Source organism: Styela clava, chromosome 1, assembly GCF_964204865.1.
Source record: "Styela clava chromosome 1, kaStyClav1.hap1.2, whole genome shotgun sequence".
Classification (NCBI taxonomy): domain Eukaryota; kingdom Metazoa; phylum Chordata; class Ascidiacea; order Stolidobranchia; family Styelidae; genus Styela; species Styela clava.
Genome location: NC_135250.1, coordinates 1817273 through 1832777, shown reverse-complemented (window position 1 = coordinate 1832777; position 15505 = coordinate 1817273). Strand labels below are relative to the sequence as shown.

The 15505-nt window shown below is 38.2% G+C and overlaps 1 protein-coding gene across 1 annotated transcript in view; it reads left to right on the top strand.

Annotated features, from left to right (window-relative positions):
* Nucleotides 1-15505, top strand: part of LOC120348385 (uncharacterized) — a 38149-nt gene that overhangs the window by 159 nt on the left and 22485 nt on the right. The window contains exons 2-7 of the mRNA XM_078116057.1: nt 987-1150; nt 3709-3915; nt 4662-4885; nt 9600-9739; nt 10307-10543; nt 13726-13853. Of these exons, the coding sequence (XP_077972183.1) occupies nt 987-1150; nt 3709-3915; nt 4662-4885; nt 9600-9739; nt 10307-10543; nt 13726-13853 (1100 nt within the window). The remainder of the gene's footprint in view (nt 1-986; nt 1151-3708; nt 3916-4661; nt 4886-9599; nt 9740-10306; nt 10544-13725; nt 13854-15505) is intronic.

Sequence of the window (15505 nt, the reverse complement as noted above, 5' to 3'; positions counted from 1 at the left end):
GTTATTTATAATATCGGGCTCCTGGCTGGTTATTGATAAACTAGGAAAAAGCGTGATTGTAAATGGAGTAGGCTAAAGCAATGCTCTTACTTTGATATACGGGTATACTTCAGCTCACAAGTACTTTGACTTTAGCTCAGCCTTGACTTTGACTAACCATAGTCAATGAAAATGGTGATAATGGCTTGAAGTATTTGGTCAAAATAATTATTTTACCAGCATTGGCGGGCTTATTTCGTCCAATCCACACTCCCCTATTTTGTATTATACTGTGATTGCCCAACTAATTTTCTAATCTGCCGTCTTTGATTTTATTCATTGTAGGTTTGGTTAACACAATTTCTTTGGCTAAAGCGAAAATTTTCGATGAAGTCTGTTATCACACATATTTGCGCACTTTTGTTTCATACCAAGACTATCAAATTAAAGTTCGGAAGAAATACTAAAAAATTATAAAATATCGGACATAACCATCCTAGCAATTTTAATTTTATGCTCCCACGTCATCTACCAGTGTGACGAAATTAGGTTATAGATACCATATTAAGGAATTTCTGTGATTACATTTGGAACAAGAGAGCTACGCTCAAATATATGGACACGTAGCGCCGCCCAATGACAATAATTTTGATGACGTCATAGCGAAAAAAAAGTAATAGCCTTCTGGAGAAAAATTTTATCTTTAACCACTGAAAATTCAATTCAAAGCAATTGGTCCAGTATTCGAAGAGAAGCGATTTTTTAAAAATGATGGAGACAAATAACAATAACAACAAAATTTTGAAACGATCGTTATGTCCACTAAACGTGTCCAATAATATGTATTTTTTCCACGAAATGAGGATTTCTGGGTGAGGGCATCTATGAGGAACCAATGCTGGTTGTCGAGCAGCGAGCGAAACCCTTACCTGTACTTCGGTGCAGTAGGTTATCGCGCCTCTAATACTCTCACCCATTTTAACACCACCGATACCTTTCTATTTTAGCTTGGAACGGCTGCACAATATCACAAAAGTTGGACGTAGCGATTATATACGATGCCTCAGAGTCGATGGCGAACGGGGACAATTTGAAGAAATTGAAAGACTACATGTCCGAAGTTGTGAAGATATTCAACATTCAAACAAGGGACCCAACTCGTGGCGTTAGGGTAAGTCAATAGACCATCCGGACAAAATGTTGTCATCCTTGTAAACATAATTTGCTTTGTGTTTTCTGTATTACTGATGAATAATATTTAGTTCTCAATTATTGGACACGTAGTGGACATAGCGATCGTTTCAGTATTATGTTGTTGTTGTTCTTGTTATTTGACACTTTTGGACACCTACTGGAACATCTAAAAAGTCGCTTTTCTCTTTGATTACTGGACCAATTGCTCTGAAATTTTCAGTGGTTACAGATAAAATTTTTCTCCAGGAGGATATTACTTCAATCATTTCAAATATTTCTGTTAGCTCTGCGAGATTTGTTTTTGTTTGCTATGACGTCACCGAACGTTCTGCGGACATTGGGCATTATTTTGTGTCCGACTGTACTGCTTCGCGGACGCCATTTCGTGTCCGACTGTACTGCTTCGCTTGGTGTGAATATATTTGTAGACTGTGATCTAACGGTACGGTGAACTGTACTGTACTGCGAACAGACGTGTCAAATGTATTTGGGCGTAGCTCTCTTGTTACTAATATTTATTTATGTCTGCATTATAAGATACTTAAACCATACAAAAACCAGAATGCGCATAGCACAAGCTTAAATATAAATTAATTTCGCCGCGAAATTTTTAGGTTTTCGCAGTTCGATTTGCCGCTAGTTGTCGTCACATACCAACAAAAATGCCTTTCGATCTCATACAGGCTAAGCCTTTTTTAATATAATGGTCTATATATAAACGACAGTTCGAGTCTGGGCCTTTAAATTATTCAAAAACTAAGAATACTCGCAAATCTCAATCAAAGTTACAGCCAAGTTCCCGAAGACTTACTTTACGAAACAAATTTTCGAATCTCAGATTCATAAATTTTGTATTTGGCTGAATAGTCGATATTTACTCGTTACATATAAAAGCACACTTAGGAATAAAAAATACAAGATCTGGAGACCTTATTAATCAGGGGGGGGGCAAGGTTTTTGGATCTGGGACAAGAAAATTTGCCCATCTGGACTGGAGGGCCATGTAAGTGTGACGTAAAATTTACATTTTACGAACAATATTTACAGTTTTACAAAAGCAAATATTGAAAACAATAAGCCTCGTGTCGAAACTAAATTAAATCGCAGTTTCAACAATTCCGTTCGTTATTTTCAGCAAAAACATCAAAATTCGGCTGTGGCAGCTTCAGGCAGGCCATATTGAATTACCCAACTGGCCGTATTTGGCCCACGTCAGTTATTGATGCTTGAATGTCACGTTTAACTAGGTAGTGAATCAGAAACTGCGCATCCAAGCGCAGCCTTTCGATATCTTGTCTTATGATTCGCTTCAAGAATTTTGGGCCCTTTTCCATATAAATTGGCCAATACTGTTATGTACAGAATGACCTTGAAACAGAACCTATAAATTTCATAATTACTTTTAGAAAAAAACGAAGAAAATTTATTTAACACTTGAACTACTATTTGTGTATGATTGTCCTCGAAAGTTTTAGTGATCCGAGGCACAAACGTTATGTTCTCTCTCTAGAACAGGGGTTCCCAAACCAGGGGTCACGACCCCAAATTGGGTCGGAGTGATAAGTAGGTAGGGTCGCAAACAGGTATGGGGTTGGTGGGGTCGCTGAGGTATGGTAGAGGATGGATGTACAAAACATCTAAGAGTTGACAAATCATGTTAAATTTAGCAGTTTGTACCATGGCTCACTGTAATACAAGCCGATAGCCATCGCTCTATGCTTATGCTATAGAAAATGTAGGCGCTTATTGTGACATCACTGTTTGGTTTTAGCTTATTTTATACTTAATACCATCACATGACCAAACTCAAAAGTCCAGTAAAACAAGCTCTAAAGTTTCGCGAAAAATATATATATTGACCTGGGGTCGCACTGGGAACTTGAAAGATGTCTTTGGGGTCGTCCTGAAAAAAGCCTGGGAGCCCCTGCTCTAGAACAGTGGTTCGCAAACGGAGGGACCCGCTCAATTTGGGGAGGGGGAGGGGCTGAAGGCGTGCAACTCATTAAAAATGAAGATAAATTTATTAGAAAATATTTGATAGATATATCCTTGCCCGCCTTTTTTGGATATTTACATTTCTTTATTTTGGGTATTTACGTTTCATCCACGTATTTTCAACATGTTTTTTGAATCAAACATATATATATTTGCCTTACTATCTATTTTTTGTAGATTATTGTTAGCTAGTTATTTTTGAGCTGGGGCGCGAGACTTGATGGATTCTAAAAAGGGGCGTGGCTTATAATGTTTGAGAACTACTGCTCTAGGTGCTCCAGAAGTATGCGCCCCAAAATGTCGCACAACCTGAATCCTGACCTGTACACACATACTATGTTCGGGTTGTGCGCCATCTTGATGCGCATACTTGTGGAGGTTCATAGAATATGTTCCAAATGACCAGAGTTCTTCGTTTGGTCACCCTGCATTTTCTGTGTACCCTTAGGGGCCTATAAACCCTGGTTGGGGAACACTAACCCATCAGAACAAAATTTTGAAGCGTAAATTATATTTAAAACGTCATTTTTATTGTTTCAGTTGGCGGTTTGGGGCTACACGTATACGCCTCATATCCAATTCGATTTTGAGTCGTGCGTCACCGTAGAGCACGCTCTGACGGCGATTAGTAGGATTCGTCCTATGGGGAAAACCGGTGTACATGTTGCAAAAATGTTTGAATTTGCAGCGAATAACGTTTTCACTTCAAACCTTGGATCTAGAGTTACGGACCCAACTGTAAAAAAGGTGTGTTGATTTATATTAGGTTTTTCTATTTTGCTATGTGTTCGCTCTGAACAAGGCTCTAGTCAGACAGAAGGCATGAATTACTTCAAGCTCAGGACAGCGCAACCTATACGTCCGTGATGGACCTCGCACTTCCATAGTCTGATTTTAGGTGCGAGTTATCAAATGAAATTATATTCATGTAAATGCCACCGTGTTTATTCTGTGAACGCAATACTAATAATAGTCGTGATTTTGTATACTTAGTTAAAGGGTAAACCATTTTTAGTTATTATCCTCATCTCTTCCAACACCTACTATACCGCATCAGCTAATGTAAGCCATCCCCAGACCTTTAGCAAAGTTATTTTTTCGATAGGTGAATGTCCAGAATATAAAATTTTAAATTGGGTTTACCGAGTGCACCGCTTCTGTATATGACCATATATCCACTCCTATTTCTTATCTGCTGTTTATAATGAATCCATTACATTTGAACCCATGACAATTGCACCTGTATGCTATTGCACCTATGAATTTTTTTTTGTTTCACGGATAGTTAAACCCAAACTAACCCTAACCCATGGGTTTTAGCACCCGCATATAGATTGAACCCGTGGATATACGCATGGGTTCAAATGTACGTGGGTTCAAATGTACCGTCACCGTTTATAATAAATGATAACCAAATAATCCTGTCCAGAGCAAACTATTCAAATGGCAACTGGGATATATAACAATTATAATTTAAACCTAATTTGCACTAGGTGGCAATTTTGATAGTGGACTCGGAGTTGGTCCCTCATACGGTAACACCAGCAACGATAAAAGCGCAGCTGCAGTCAAAGAAAATTGAGACTTACGCAATAGCTATAGAAGATGGGGGGATAAAAGCTGCTGCACTCACTCCCTATATGCCCACACCCCACTCAACACCGCTCAAAGTGGCGACAAAAATGGCGTTGGCGACGTTTACTGGAGTTCGGGAAAAGTAAGTTATTACTAATCAATCTTAAGATCGGTAAGTATGTTGATAGGTATTTATTTATCTGTATGTCTGTTAAATGAACGTGATATCTCAAGAAGGCGAGGTTGGTTCTGCTCCAAATTTTACATGTGCATTCATCATATCTCGGACCAGATGCCTAGTGATTTTGGATGAATTATGTCGTATAATTAGCGAGTTATTAATTAATTAGTGATGGGACACGCGGTGTCACTATGAAGTCATGAATGGAAACCGCAGTTCGATCGATAAGTCTTCGGGTCTCCAACCAATATTCTCGTTTATTTATTATAGGACGTGATTTTATATGGATTACGGGAGGGGGGTTATTGATTCGACTACAGATGAACTCGATTTACCTTTTATCAAAGACTCAGGTCCTCTAGCTCAGTGGTTCCCAACCGCCGGTCCGCGAAGCTTTTTTGCCGGTTTTGCGAGATATTTCGTTGTTTAGTTGTTTTAACGCCTTCTCGATCGCTTTACTGAAGACGAGGTTGCGTTGGTTTATCACGCTTTCTCTTCCGCCTTTCTCTTCTTTCGTGGCATCTCGGCGACGTCTTTCGCGACATCTTGGCTCCGAGTATTCACACTTTTCGCTTTTTCGGCTCCGATTCATCGCGAATGCGCTCCATCAAATCTCGCAAAATTCAGAAAACGAAAAATCGGCACGCGTGCTTTTTCTGTTCTGTGTGCTTTTTCTGATTAACATGACCATCCATATAAAACGTTATGCATATTTCTTTGTTTAAACCAGGAAACATTCAATGACAGTATAATATTCCAGTAAGATATAAACTTGTTGCGAGCCTGCAGCTGGTCACGAGACGCATGGGCCGCCGAGATTTTTCCCAGTATTTTGAGCAGACGCAGTAGGATTTCGAGCCTGGTGCCAAGTTAACGACGACTTTGTCATGGAAATGTAAATTCATTTCGGTTGAGAAGTCGATGCAGAAGGATTAATATGATAAACCCGACGAAAAGCATAAAGCTGAATTAAAATTGTGATTCTACTTTAAAAGTCCAGATTTAATAAAGAATCACTGTCACAATTTAGGATATCTTTTGATAACGAATACCCATCGCTAAGCAATCGAGCAATCAAACTATTTTCTGTATTTTCAACCAGTTATTGCGTTTGCGAAAAAACATTTTCATCATTAGCTTTAAAACGTAGCAAAGAAATCGGCTGCACGCGGTTGCAGAGCTACGTGTAGCTGGAAACTTTTAAGAGGCCTCGTTTGCAACCCTGTATTGGAAACAAAACAGCAGCCAAATTATCACTAGAGGTATTTATGTTTGTACGTGATTTGGCATACATGTACATGTTTTTTATGTGAGATGTTTTAAGCGTGCCTTTCTTACGCATAATGGGTGCACAGCACTGCAATGTTTTTAAGTGTGCCTTTTTTGTCTAGAATCATATTGAGTGCCCGGCATTGCATTATATTACGCAAATATATGTTATTCTTTTCTGTTCCGGTCATTTCAATTTTTTGCCGGTCCGCGAGTACATTTAATTTAATTTTACCGGTCCGCCAGGGTAGAAAAGTAGGGAACCAGCACTCTAGCTTATGAAAATTCTTTTGCGTCACCTGTTTGTTATTTGTTATTGAACAATTTCGAAATATTCGAAAAAAATATTCGATTCGATTCTGAAATCATCGGGTATTTGAAAATGCCCAGCCATAAATATAATTTACGAGTTCATTATTTTTGGAAGTGGGATCAGTCATGATAAGATTGCATTATCATTATTGCGCGAAGTAAGACACGAGTTACCATTACATGCAAGATTACTTGCTGCAAATTGACCTGTGTATTTACAGCTTGTTGCGTCAGTCGGTCAAACAGTGTGGTAAATTGAAATTATGTAATTCGTGTAATGTAAATAACGAGATAGCAATCAGAGGCCGCCGACTTATCGATCTAGCGACGTGTATCCTTCGCTCTGACTCATTAGCGACACCGCATGTCCCATCACTAATCAATTGATAACTCGCTAATTATACGACATATTTCATCCAAAATTAATAGGCTTTTGGTCTAGAGATATGATAAATGTACATGCAAAATTTGAAGCAGATTCAACCGCGCTTTCGTGAGATATCACGTGCATCTAACAGACAGACAAATACCGTAATTCATGTAATGTAAATAGTGAGATTATTGAGCAGGTCACCTAATTGTGCTGCGTGTTCTTTTACAAACGCTTGCGAGCTGGGCTTCTGAAGTTATGATAGAAATGGAATTGTTTTGTGTCTGTTGTTCCATTCGAAACTGGGGGTAACTGGGAAAAGTCCGAACTTTCAATTATTTTCGCAATCCTTTAGTAGCGGTGGCTTAGCAATATAGAGCAGGGTGGTCCAAGGTTGTAGGCCCCGCGGGCCACAAAATTATTTTTGCATTGTTCGCGGGCCACAAGAGTGCCAAGAATAGGTAAACAGTGCAATACAGAACGAACACTTTTATTGTGCAAACACATAGTTATCAGACATAGCCATCCCAGGCTAATAGAATCTGCATTCTATTTTTAGTTTTCTATGATGCCTATATTGTTAGCATATATTCCTGACCAAAAAGATAGAAAGCCAGATAATAATTTAGACTGCCAAGCACACCATTCGCTAGTTGCCTCAGCTAGCCATAACACTAGTCAATTTAGTGACACTAGTGATGTAACAATATGTCAAAAGACTTTTCTGATTAGTTTTATTAGGAAACAACACAAAATGCGATTTTTTGATTACTCTCCGAATGTGACGCGGGTCACAGATAATGAAGCGGCGGGCCACATGTGCCCGCGGGCCTGGGTTTGGACCACCCTGATAAAGTGTAATAAAGTATTTGTGTTACATATTTGTTGTAATTTCAATAAAAATGGACGAACTAGGTCAAACGTTCCGATTCGAACCGACCAGGCACTGCTTGCACCTTATATCGCTCCTAAGCTTCGACGATAAAAAAAAAGTCCGACTCCGTTTTCTTGACAAACCGGAAATTGTGGAGGTAATTTTGACAGCAATAATTGGAGCGATTATTATTTCCTTCACAGAAATAATTTCCTTTTAATTCATGTTTACGCAAGCAAGGCGCTTCCTTAACTTTATTCTTCTATTTGATATTATTTACGCGTGGCCGTGCAGGATCTTTATTTGGATGTGGAACATTAGCACCATGCTGCGATTATAATTTTTTCAAATCTGTGTTCCCATTGTGTTTAATAATTTTAAGAAAAATATGGATTTTTTGGGTACTCCCGAAGTATGTGAACCAAGGTGGTGGACACCGTAACGTAGTATGTGTACCAGGTTAGTGTTAGGCCATAATTTTATTCCAATTTTTCTTATTTCAGTTCTATTACGAGTTCTGGAACTAGCCAAGTATTATTACCCGTATTATTTGTACCCGAAATTATGGCCTAACCGTAACCTGGTACACATACTACGTTCCGGTGTCTGCCATCTTGGTTCACATACTTTGGGGAGTACCTTTTTTGTATATATAACTTATTAATAACTGTTTATTCCTGTATGGTTTCGTTTCAAACATGAAATTTCAGGTTTAATTTATTCGCATGGGAACACTGACTTTTGGCGTATTTGCATTGCATGCGAAGAATGGTCGTAAGGGATTTGGCCTGGTTAGGAAATCTTTCGTTTTCGATTAAAATTGATCGATTAGGGAATTCCGTTTAAATACCAATTATTTTAAGGAAAATTTCATTCTATAGTTCGTGTGGACAATCTCACGTATTTATGGCACGGTGCTTGGGAAACGATATTAGAAAAGTCTGGATTGATACCTAGCATTGCTTATCGAGAGATTGTTCTGGGTAGACACGTCTAGCTATTTTGTGTTAATAGTATGCGAATGTTTTGTTTTTTATGTGGCTTGATAACAGTATTATATAAAGTACGTTTTAATTATTTTAAAGGTGTAATAAATTCGAATCTAACTTGGCGCAAGACTTGATTTGCCTTGCCGCATTGCTTGAAAGCTTGAGAAATTGTATATAGCCTTATAAAAAGCAGTAACTTTTTTAAAGCCGAACGAGTTAAAATTAACTTCCCATTCAATCCTGAGTTTCCAGACCTCAAGAGAAAGTGATAATTTATTCTGAAGAAATTATCTAACTTATATCTTGATGTGTTTTTCGCAAATGTGTGTGTAATATGTGCAAGTGGCAGCATCGCGTTTTTCCGGCGGTATGGATTTGAGAGGCTATTAACTGACGTTTATGTCGACATTCACGAAACGCGGTAATCGTATTTTTAAAAATATTCGTCATTGAGCTATTGTTCATTAAGAGGCTAATCAAACAATATCTTTCGCAAGGGAATTTTCCAGCGAACTTGAGGAGGCCACTGAAATACTTATTGATTGATTTAAATCCTTTACTGTGGATTTCCCTGGGAAATCGGTAATCGAATTTTTTTTAAATTTTTTGAGCACTATCATTACGCGATGATGGTCTAATAACCCCCCCCCCCCCCCTCAATTGAAAAAAAGGAAGGCTAAATGCTTTGGCAGATTAGATACTTCTATGCTATCACAATACACAGGAGGACCCAAATAACTGTGGATAACTATTGTCCTACTATTGGCCTGCCCTGTATTTTCTTGGGAAATTTTTACGAAAGACTCGGTACCGTAATAAACTTATCATACCATCGTTTATAACTATAAATGTTCTTTACAGTTTAAAACTTCGTCATGGTTGCAGTAAATGCTTTCCTAATCCATGTAAGAATAGTGCTCCATGCAAAGAAAAAGCGACTTCGCCGTTCTATAAATGCGAATGCATCGCAGGATGGGTTGGAACGAATTGTTTAACACAAGGTAGGCGAATAAAGCTATCATATTTTTATACGTTTTCCATGCTATTTCTCTTAATACAAACAATCAGTCGCAGTTATGTTTTGGAAATGCCGTAATTTGGTCATTTTTCAATCCCGTGTAGTATTTTTTGAGCTATTGCAATAATTTACTATACCAACTTCGGAAATCTAATTTATTCAATTTATATATGTACCCTTTTTTAAAATCTATAATATTGGAATCGGTGTATCAAGTATTTACATAATATAATGCAGACGTCTGGACTCTGGAGTAGCTGCCATAAAAGTAAAAATCGATGTTTTGATAATAGCCAAATATGCCCTCTACAAAAAAATCGGTTCAAATGGCGTCTGGGACCTTCTATTCATTCCTATTCGTAACTATCTAAGATATTATATATATATACATGTATCATTGAAGGAATAAATTCCTTCAAAAACATAAAATGCTTTTGCGTATCAGTGTATATTTAGGAGGGGAAATCCCCTATAAAAATATGTAATGCTCCTTTAATATGTGACACTTGAGTATTGGCGGTGAATGTTTGCCTAAAGTATTTTTTTTTAGATCCATGCCAGCTCTGTCGTAGCAACAGGGGAACTTGCATTCCAAGTGGTTCCAAGATTGTTTGCAAAGACTGTCCTCCCGATAAAATTGGTGAATACTGCCACCTACCGAACCCTTGTCATCCGGCCCCAGGACCATGTAAGAATAGAGCAACATGCAAATCGAATGTTCAAACCTTGAATGCCTATGATTGCGTCTGCGTGGGGGAATTCACTGGTAAAAATTGCGACAAGACAAGTAAGTGTTTATTTGGTTAACTACTATAAAATAATGGCGATAGAGGGATTCAAGTGTTTTATCGTGATAATAAGCGAGCGTTCTTAGGATAGGATAGGATTTACATATTTATCCCGGGGTAGAGGAAAACCGATCAGACGTCTTAATAATATAGCAAACCACGGCCTCTCGTCCGGTTACCAGTCCAGGTCGGATATGGGAATAGTTAGACAGCTATTTGTTTTCGGAAGCATGGACTTGATGGTGGAGGAAGCCGTAACCGACCAGCGGTTACGTGAACCAGCCTGCGGCGGCGAGGAGTCCAGCAATCCTCTCGCACATGATCATCCCCGCATGGAATTCGAACCTGCAATCCCACGAAGGGTAATAAGAGATGCGGTGGCGAGCGTTCTTGCATTAGGCTTTAGACCAGTGGTTCCAAACCTTTTTTTCAAGCGACTCAAATTAAAAAAAAAAAATTTTTGTAAAATCGCGTGACCCAAGGATAAGCTTGAGTATTAAATAGCATGTAATATATTTCTGGTCACAAATCAAACGATGCTAAGTTTTTACGCTGTGATACTTGTCATATATACAATTACTATTAAATCCACTCTTCAATAAAATCAGTTACTTTCTGGTTTTTGTTGAAAAAACAAGCGACCCAAAATATTTTTCAGTCGAGTAGGTTTGGAAACACTGTCTTAGTTAGACCAAGGTCCGAAGTTAAACGACCAAGTTAGACCGAATCCGGACCTTTCGATCATTCAATTTGGACCGTCTGCTTATTTATTTTGGCAGCCTCGTTTTATAGTTTTAGAATATGTTCGATACCATTTATACACAACTACACAGTTTGTCGTACTGGTACTGATGTGCGACATTTGTATTCATATTTGTGAGTTATTCATTCCTCTTGTATTTAATTTAATATTGCATTTGAAGTTTTGTTTATTTAATGAAATAAATTTTCTGTAATATCCGGATCCCAGTAAGCTTGAAGTTTTCTAAATGGACCTTTGGTGAAAATAGTTGAGTAGCCCTGAGTTAGACGACCGCAACAAATGCGCAATGTATCAGATCAATGTAGTGGTGGTATTCAAATTTTTTGTCAACCGGTTCCTTCACAAAAGTCATATTCTTCAGCCGGTTCTGTTACAAACAGAACTTTGACAGTAACCATGCTAACCGGTTCGCTGATCTCATAAAATTCCGTGAGACGGTTCCTTTAGAACCGGTGGGAACCGTCTGAATCCAACCACTGAATGAAGCCTAAATCGTACCACGTCAATGCGGCCTACGACAAAAGGAAGACCGTTGTTAGTGAGTTAGCACCTCGACACCATCAAAATTCTGTCTTCGGAAATTTCTCCGGTGCCCGCTTTTCCTTGGTGCCCGAAGCACGTGCTTATTTTGCTTAATCCAGCACTGTTCATACATACTAACACTGCGTTTTGAACTTAGTTTGGTTAGGTTCGTGAATTTTGAGTACTCCCGTTGTTTGTGAACCAAGATGGCGGACACCGGAATATAGTATGTGTACCAGGTTAGGGTTAGGTCATAATTATATTTCAATTTTCCTTATTTTAATTCCATTACGAATTCGTGGACTAGTCAAGTGACTCCCGTAGTATTTGTATCCAAAATTATGGTCTAACCCTAGCCTGGTACACATACTACGTTCCGGTGTCCGCCATCTTGGTTCACATACTACGGGAGTAACGAATTTTATTGAAACCAAAGAAACTTAGAAAAAACGTTTATTCATTATGTCTCGTTCTAGTATAAACAAAGCAGCCTCCCAGACAAAACTACAGTTTTATCGCCTTTCACCGATAAATTTTATAAATTAGCAACGCAAAAGTATTCCAATGGTATTCAAAACATTAACTCCTTAAAATTCATTGTAATGGAACCGTAAAACGACTGTAAAAATACAAGAAATTTACGACATATTCGCGAAAAACGAAAGTCGATAACACCCCGGGCAATGATTTGTTACGTGTTTAAGTAAGCCATTGTTTTGCAATAAATGTATTTGCTGCTGTTTTGCGGCAACGTGGACGCCCGTTGAGTTTTAGCTTTCGACGATTTGCCGAAGTCGTGAAATACGGAAAAATTGAATGCGGTGAGTGCATTATAAATATCATGTAAAAGTTTTATTTTAATATTTATACAATGCGCATATTGGTTTTAGTAACTTTTAAGTTGAATTGCCAATGTCGTGGAACATTGCAGCACCGGTAGCCTAGCGTTGGAATCAGATTATTCTGATTGGTCACGCTTTAATAATTGGCAGTGACGTAGGAGTTGCGGTGGTAATGGAAAGCAGACTTCGCCATGGCGATCTGCTTCAGTGTCGATTGAATAAACCCGGTTTAATAACTGTTTGAGTGCTATTGGTGTTTAGGTAATTGATAAAAAATAGACCAAGTACATTTGTCGCAAAGATGCCCGCGTCTTAGGGCAATATTTTCGGGCAATTAAATAACATTTTGAGTGCGGCCATAGCTGACCGTTTCTTTTTCCAATTCTGCTCATTTTAGGTTTGAATAAATTGGGTCATTGCTCCACCTAACTTAGCCACACCTATGATATGCAGAAATAAATAAATCATATTGGAAAATTGGAGCGGCGGCAAAAAATATAGTACCACGGATCTCATCCGCCCGTATTTTATGTTTTAAATTACAATAAACATACAAAATCTGCCACGTGTCACTCGCAGTTGACAGGCGACTGCTGTTACCATGGGTTCACTGACCCATTTCCGCGTGATTATCGTACCGGCACTGTACCCGATGGGGACAGGTCCTCTGTTTGCACACGTCATTTATTGGCCAATTTAAACATCAATAAATTCCGGTACCAGCGCGGGACAAAGGTGCCGTAAAGCAGTGATGACAACTATTTGTTAAACACACATTGAGACCGATAAGTACCATGCATGTTGTATTTATAGTCCTCGTGCTGTGCATGTAACTAAACAGTGTTCCCTTTGTGTATAAAGCTAATTGCATGAACGAAAAATAAAAAATCCTATTGAAAAAGGCAGTTAAAGCGTAAGAATGTTATTTTGTTCTATCTGCAAATTTCGAATCGTATTATTTCACTTTGAAACGAGATATTTTTTTTTTAAAAATGCATATAGGAACACTAAATACATTGCTCAAAGTTAATATGTAATCTTTGTTATTCTGCAGAAACACCGAAAGATATCTGCGTAGGGCATCAGTGCAGTGGATACAAATGCGTAGCGGTACAAGGCAAACCTACTTGCGCCTGTCCAGCAAACTGCAAAGCGAAGCCTGACTGCTCTGTCTGTACGCCGGTAAGTCTGAATTTAGTTAGTATCACACGGAAGATATTCCAACTCTTGCAATATTTTTAATAAAAAAAAATTGGTGCTCCCGAAGTATGCGAACCAAGATGGCGGACATCGGAACGTAACATGGGTAACAGGTTGGGGTTAGGCGATAAGTTTTTTCCAATTTTCCTTATTTTAGTCCTATTATCAGTTCAAAGACTAGCCAAGAGCCTCCCGTAGTATTTATACCTAAAATTATGGCCTAATCCTAACCTAGTACACATATTACATTCCGATGTCCGCCATCTTGGTTCGCATACTTCGGGAGCCCCAAAAAATTGTATATAGCAAAGTCATGTGCACTTACTTAGAAGTAAGGGTGACAGTATGTTCCCAGCTTTTTATTTTCGATTGATCAAATTCACTCGCATCTAAGCCACTTCAGTGTCGGTATCTACTGATACTGATATTACAGCGGCAAATTGAGCGGTATTAGAATGTTTGCAGAATAGGAATGAAATGATTTTTTAATAAGGTTTTCGTCAAGAATATGGGAAATATCGTTAGATATTTGGGGACAGGAACTCATTTGGAGTTTCAATATAAAAATTAAAATAAAATCATGTCAGATAATGATAAGAGAATTTAATTTATTCTGTTAGCTAAAATATTATCCATATATGAGAACATGTGAGAACACCCTCTCTAGAATTTCAAATACCCCCCCCCCCTAACTTTGAGGTGAGGCACCGTATCTAAATTTCTAACTTAACATAAATTTGTTTGAATATACAGAAAGTATTGTATATACCAGTGATAGTCAGCCAAATAATACATTACACGTATATTTATAAGTTACAAATAATTCTATCGATAATAGCAAAATGTCTACCACCCCTTCATATGGAAGTCCCAGTTATTTTATTGGACACGTAGTGGACATAACGACCGTTTTGTTGCTATGTTGCTCTTGTTCTTTGACACGTTTTGAAGAAATCGCTTTTCTCTTCGATTACTGGACCAATTGCTTTGAAATTTTCAGTGAGTAGAGATTATATTTTTTGCTAGAGGGCTATTCCATCCGAGAAATAAACGAACATGCAAATGCTTGTTGAACCCAACGTCACAAAAAGGACTTATTATATGATAAGAACCCGTTTTTATATTAAAAAGTTGGTACTCCCGTCAAGATGGCGGACATCGGAACCTAGTATGTGTACCAGGTTAGGGTTAGGCCATTTTATTCCAAGTTTCCTTATTTTAGTTCTATTACGAGTTCGATGACTAGTCGAGTAACTCCCGTAGTATTTGTACCTAATATTATTGCATAACCCTAATCTGGTACACATACTACGTTCCGATGTCCGCCATCTTGACGGGAGTAGCAACTTTTTAATATAAAAACGGGTTCTTATCATATAATAAGTCCTTTTTGTGACGTTGGGTTCAACAAGCATTTGCATGTTCGTTTATTTCTCGGATGTACTGTTGAGAAAATCGTTAAATTCGAGTTTGTAATTACAGTAAGATTAAATTTCACCTCAGAATATAAGGTCGGATAACGTTATTTCAATTGCTATAAGCCAGTGGTCTGACCTTTTATGGCTCGTAGTCCCCAAACAGAAGGCTTTAACACTCACAGCTCCCTGTTCATCATTCCAGTGGTATTTAAAGTG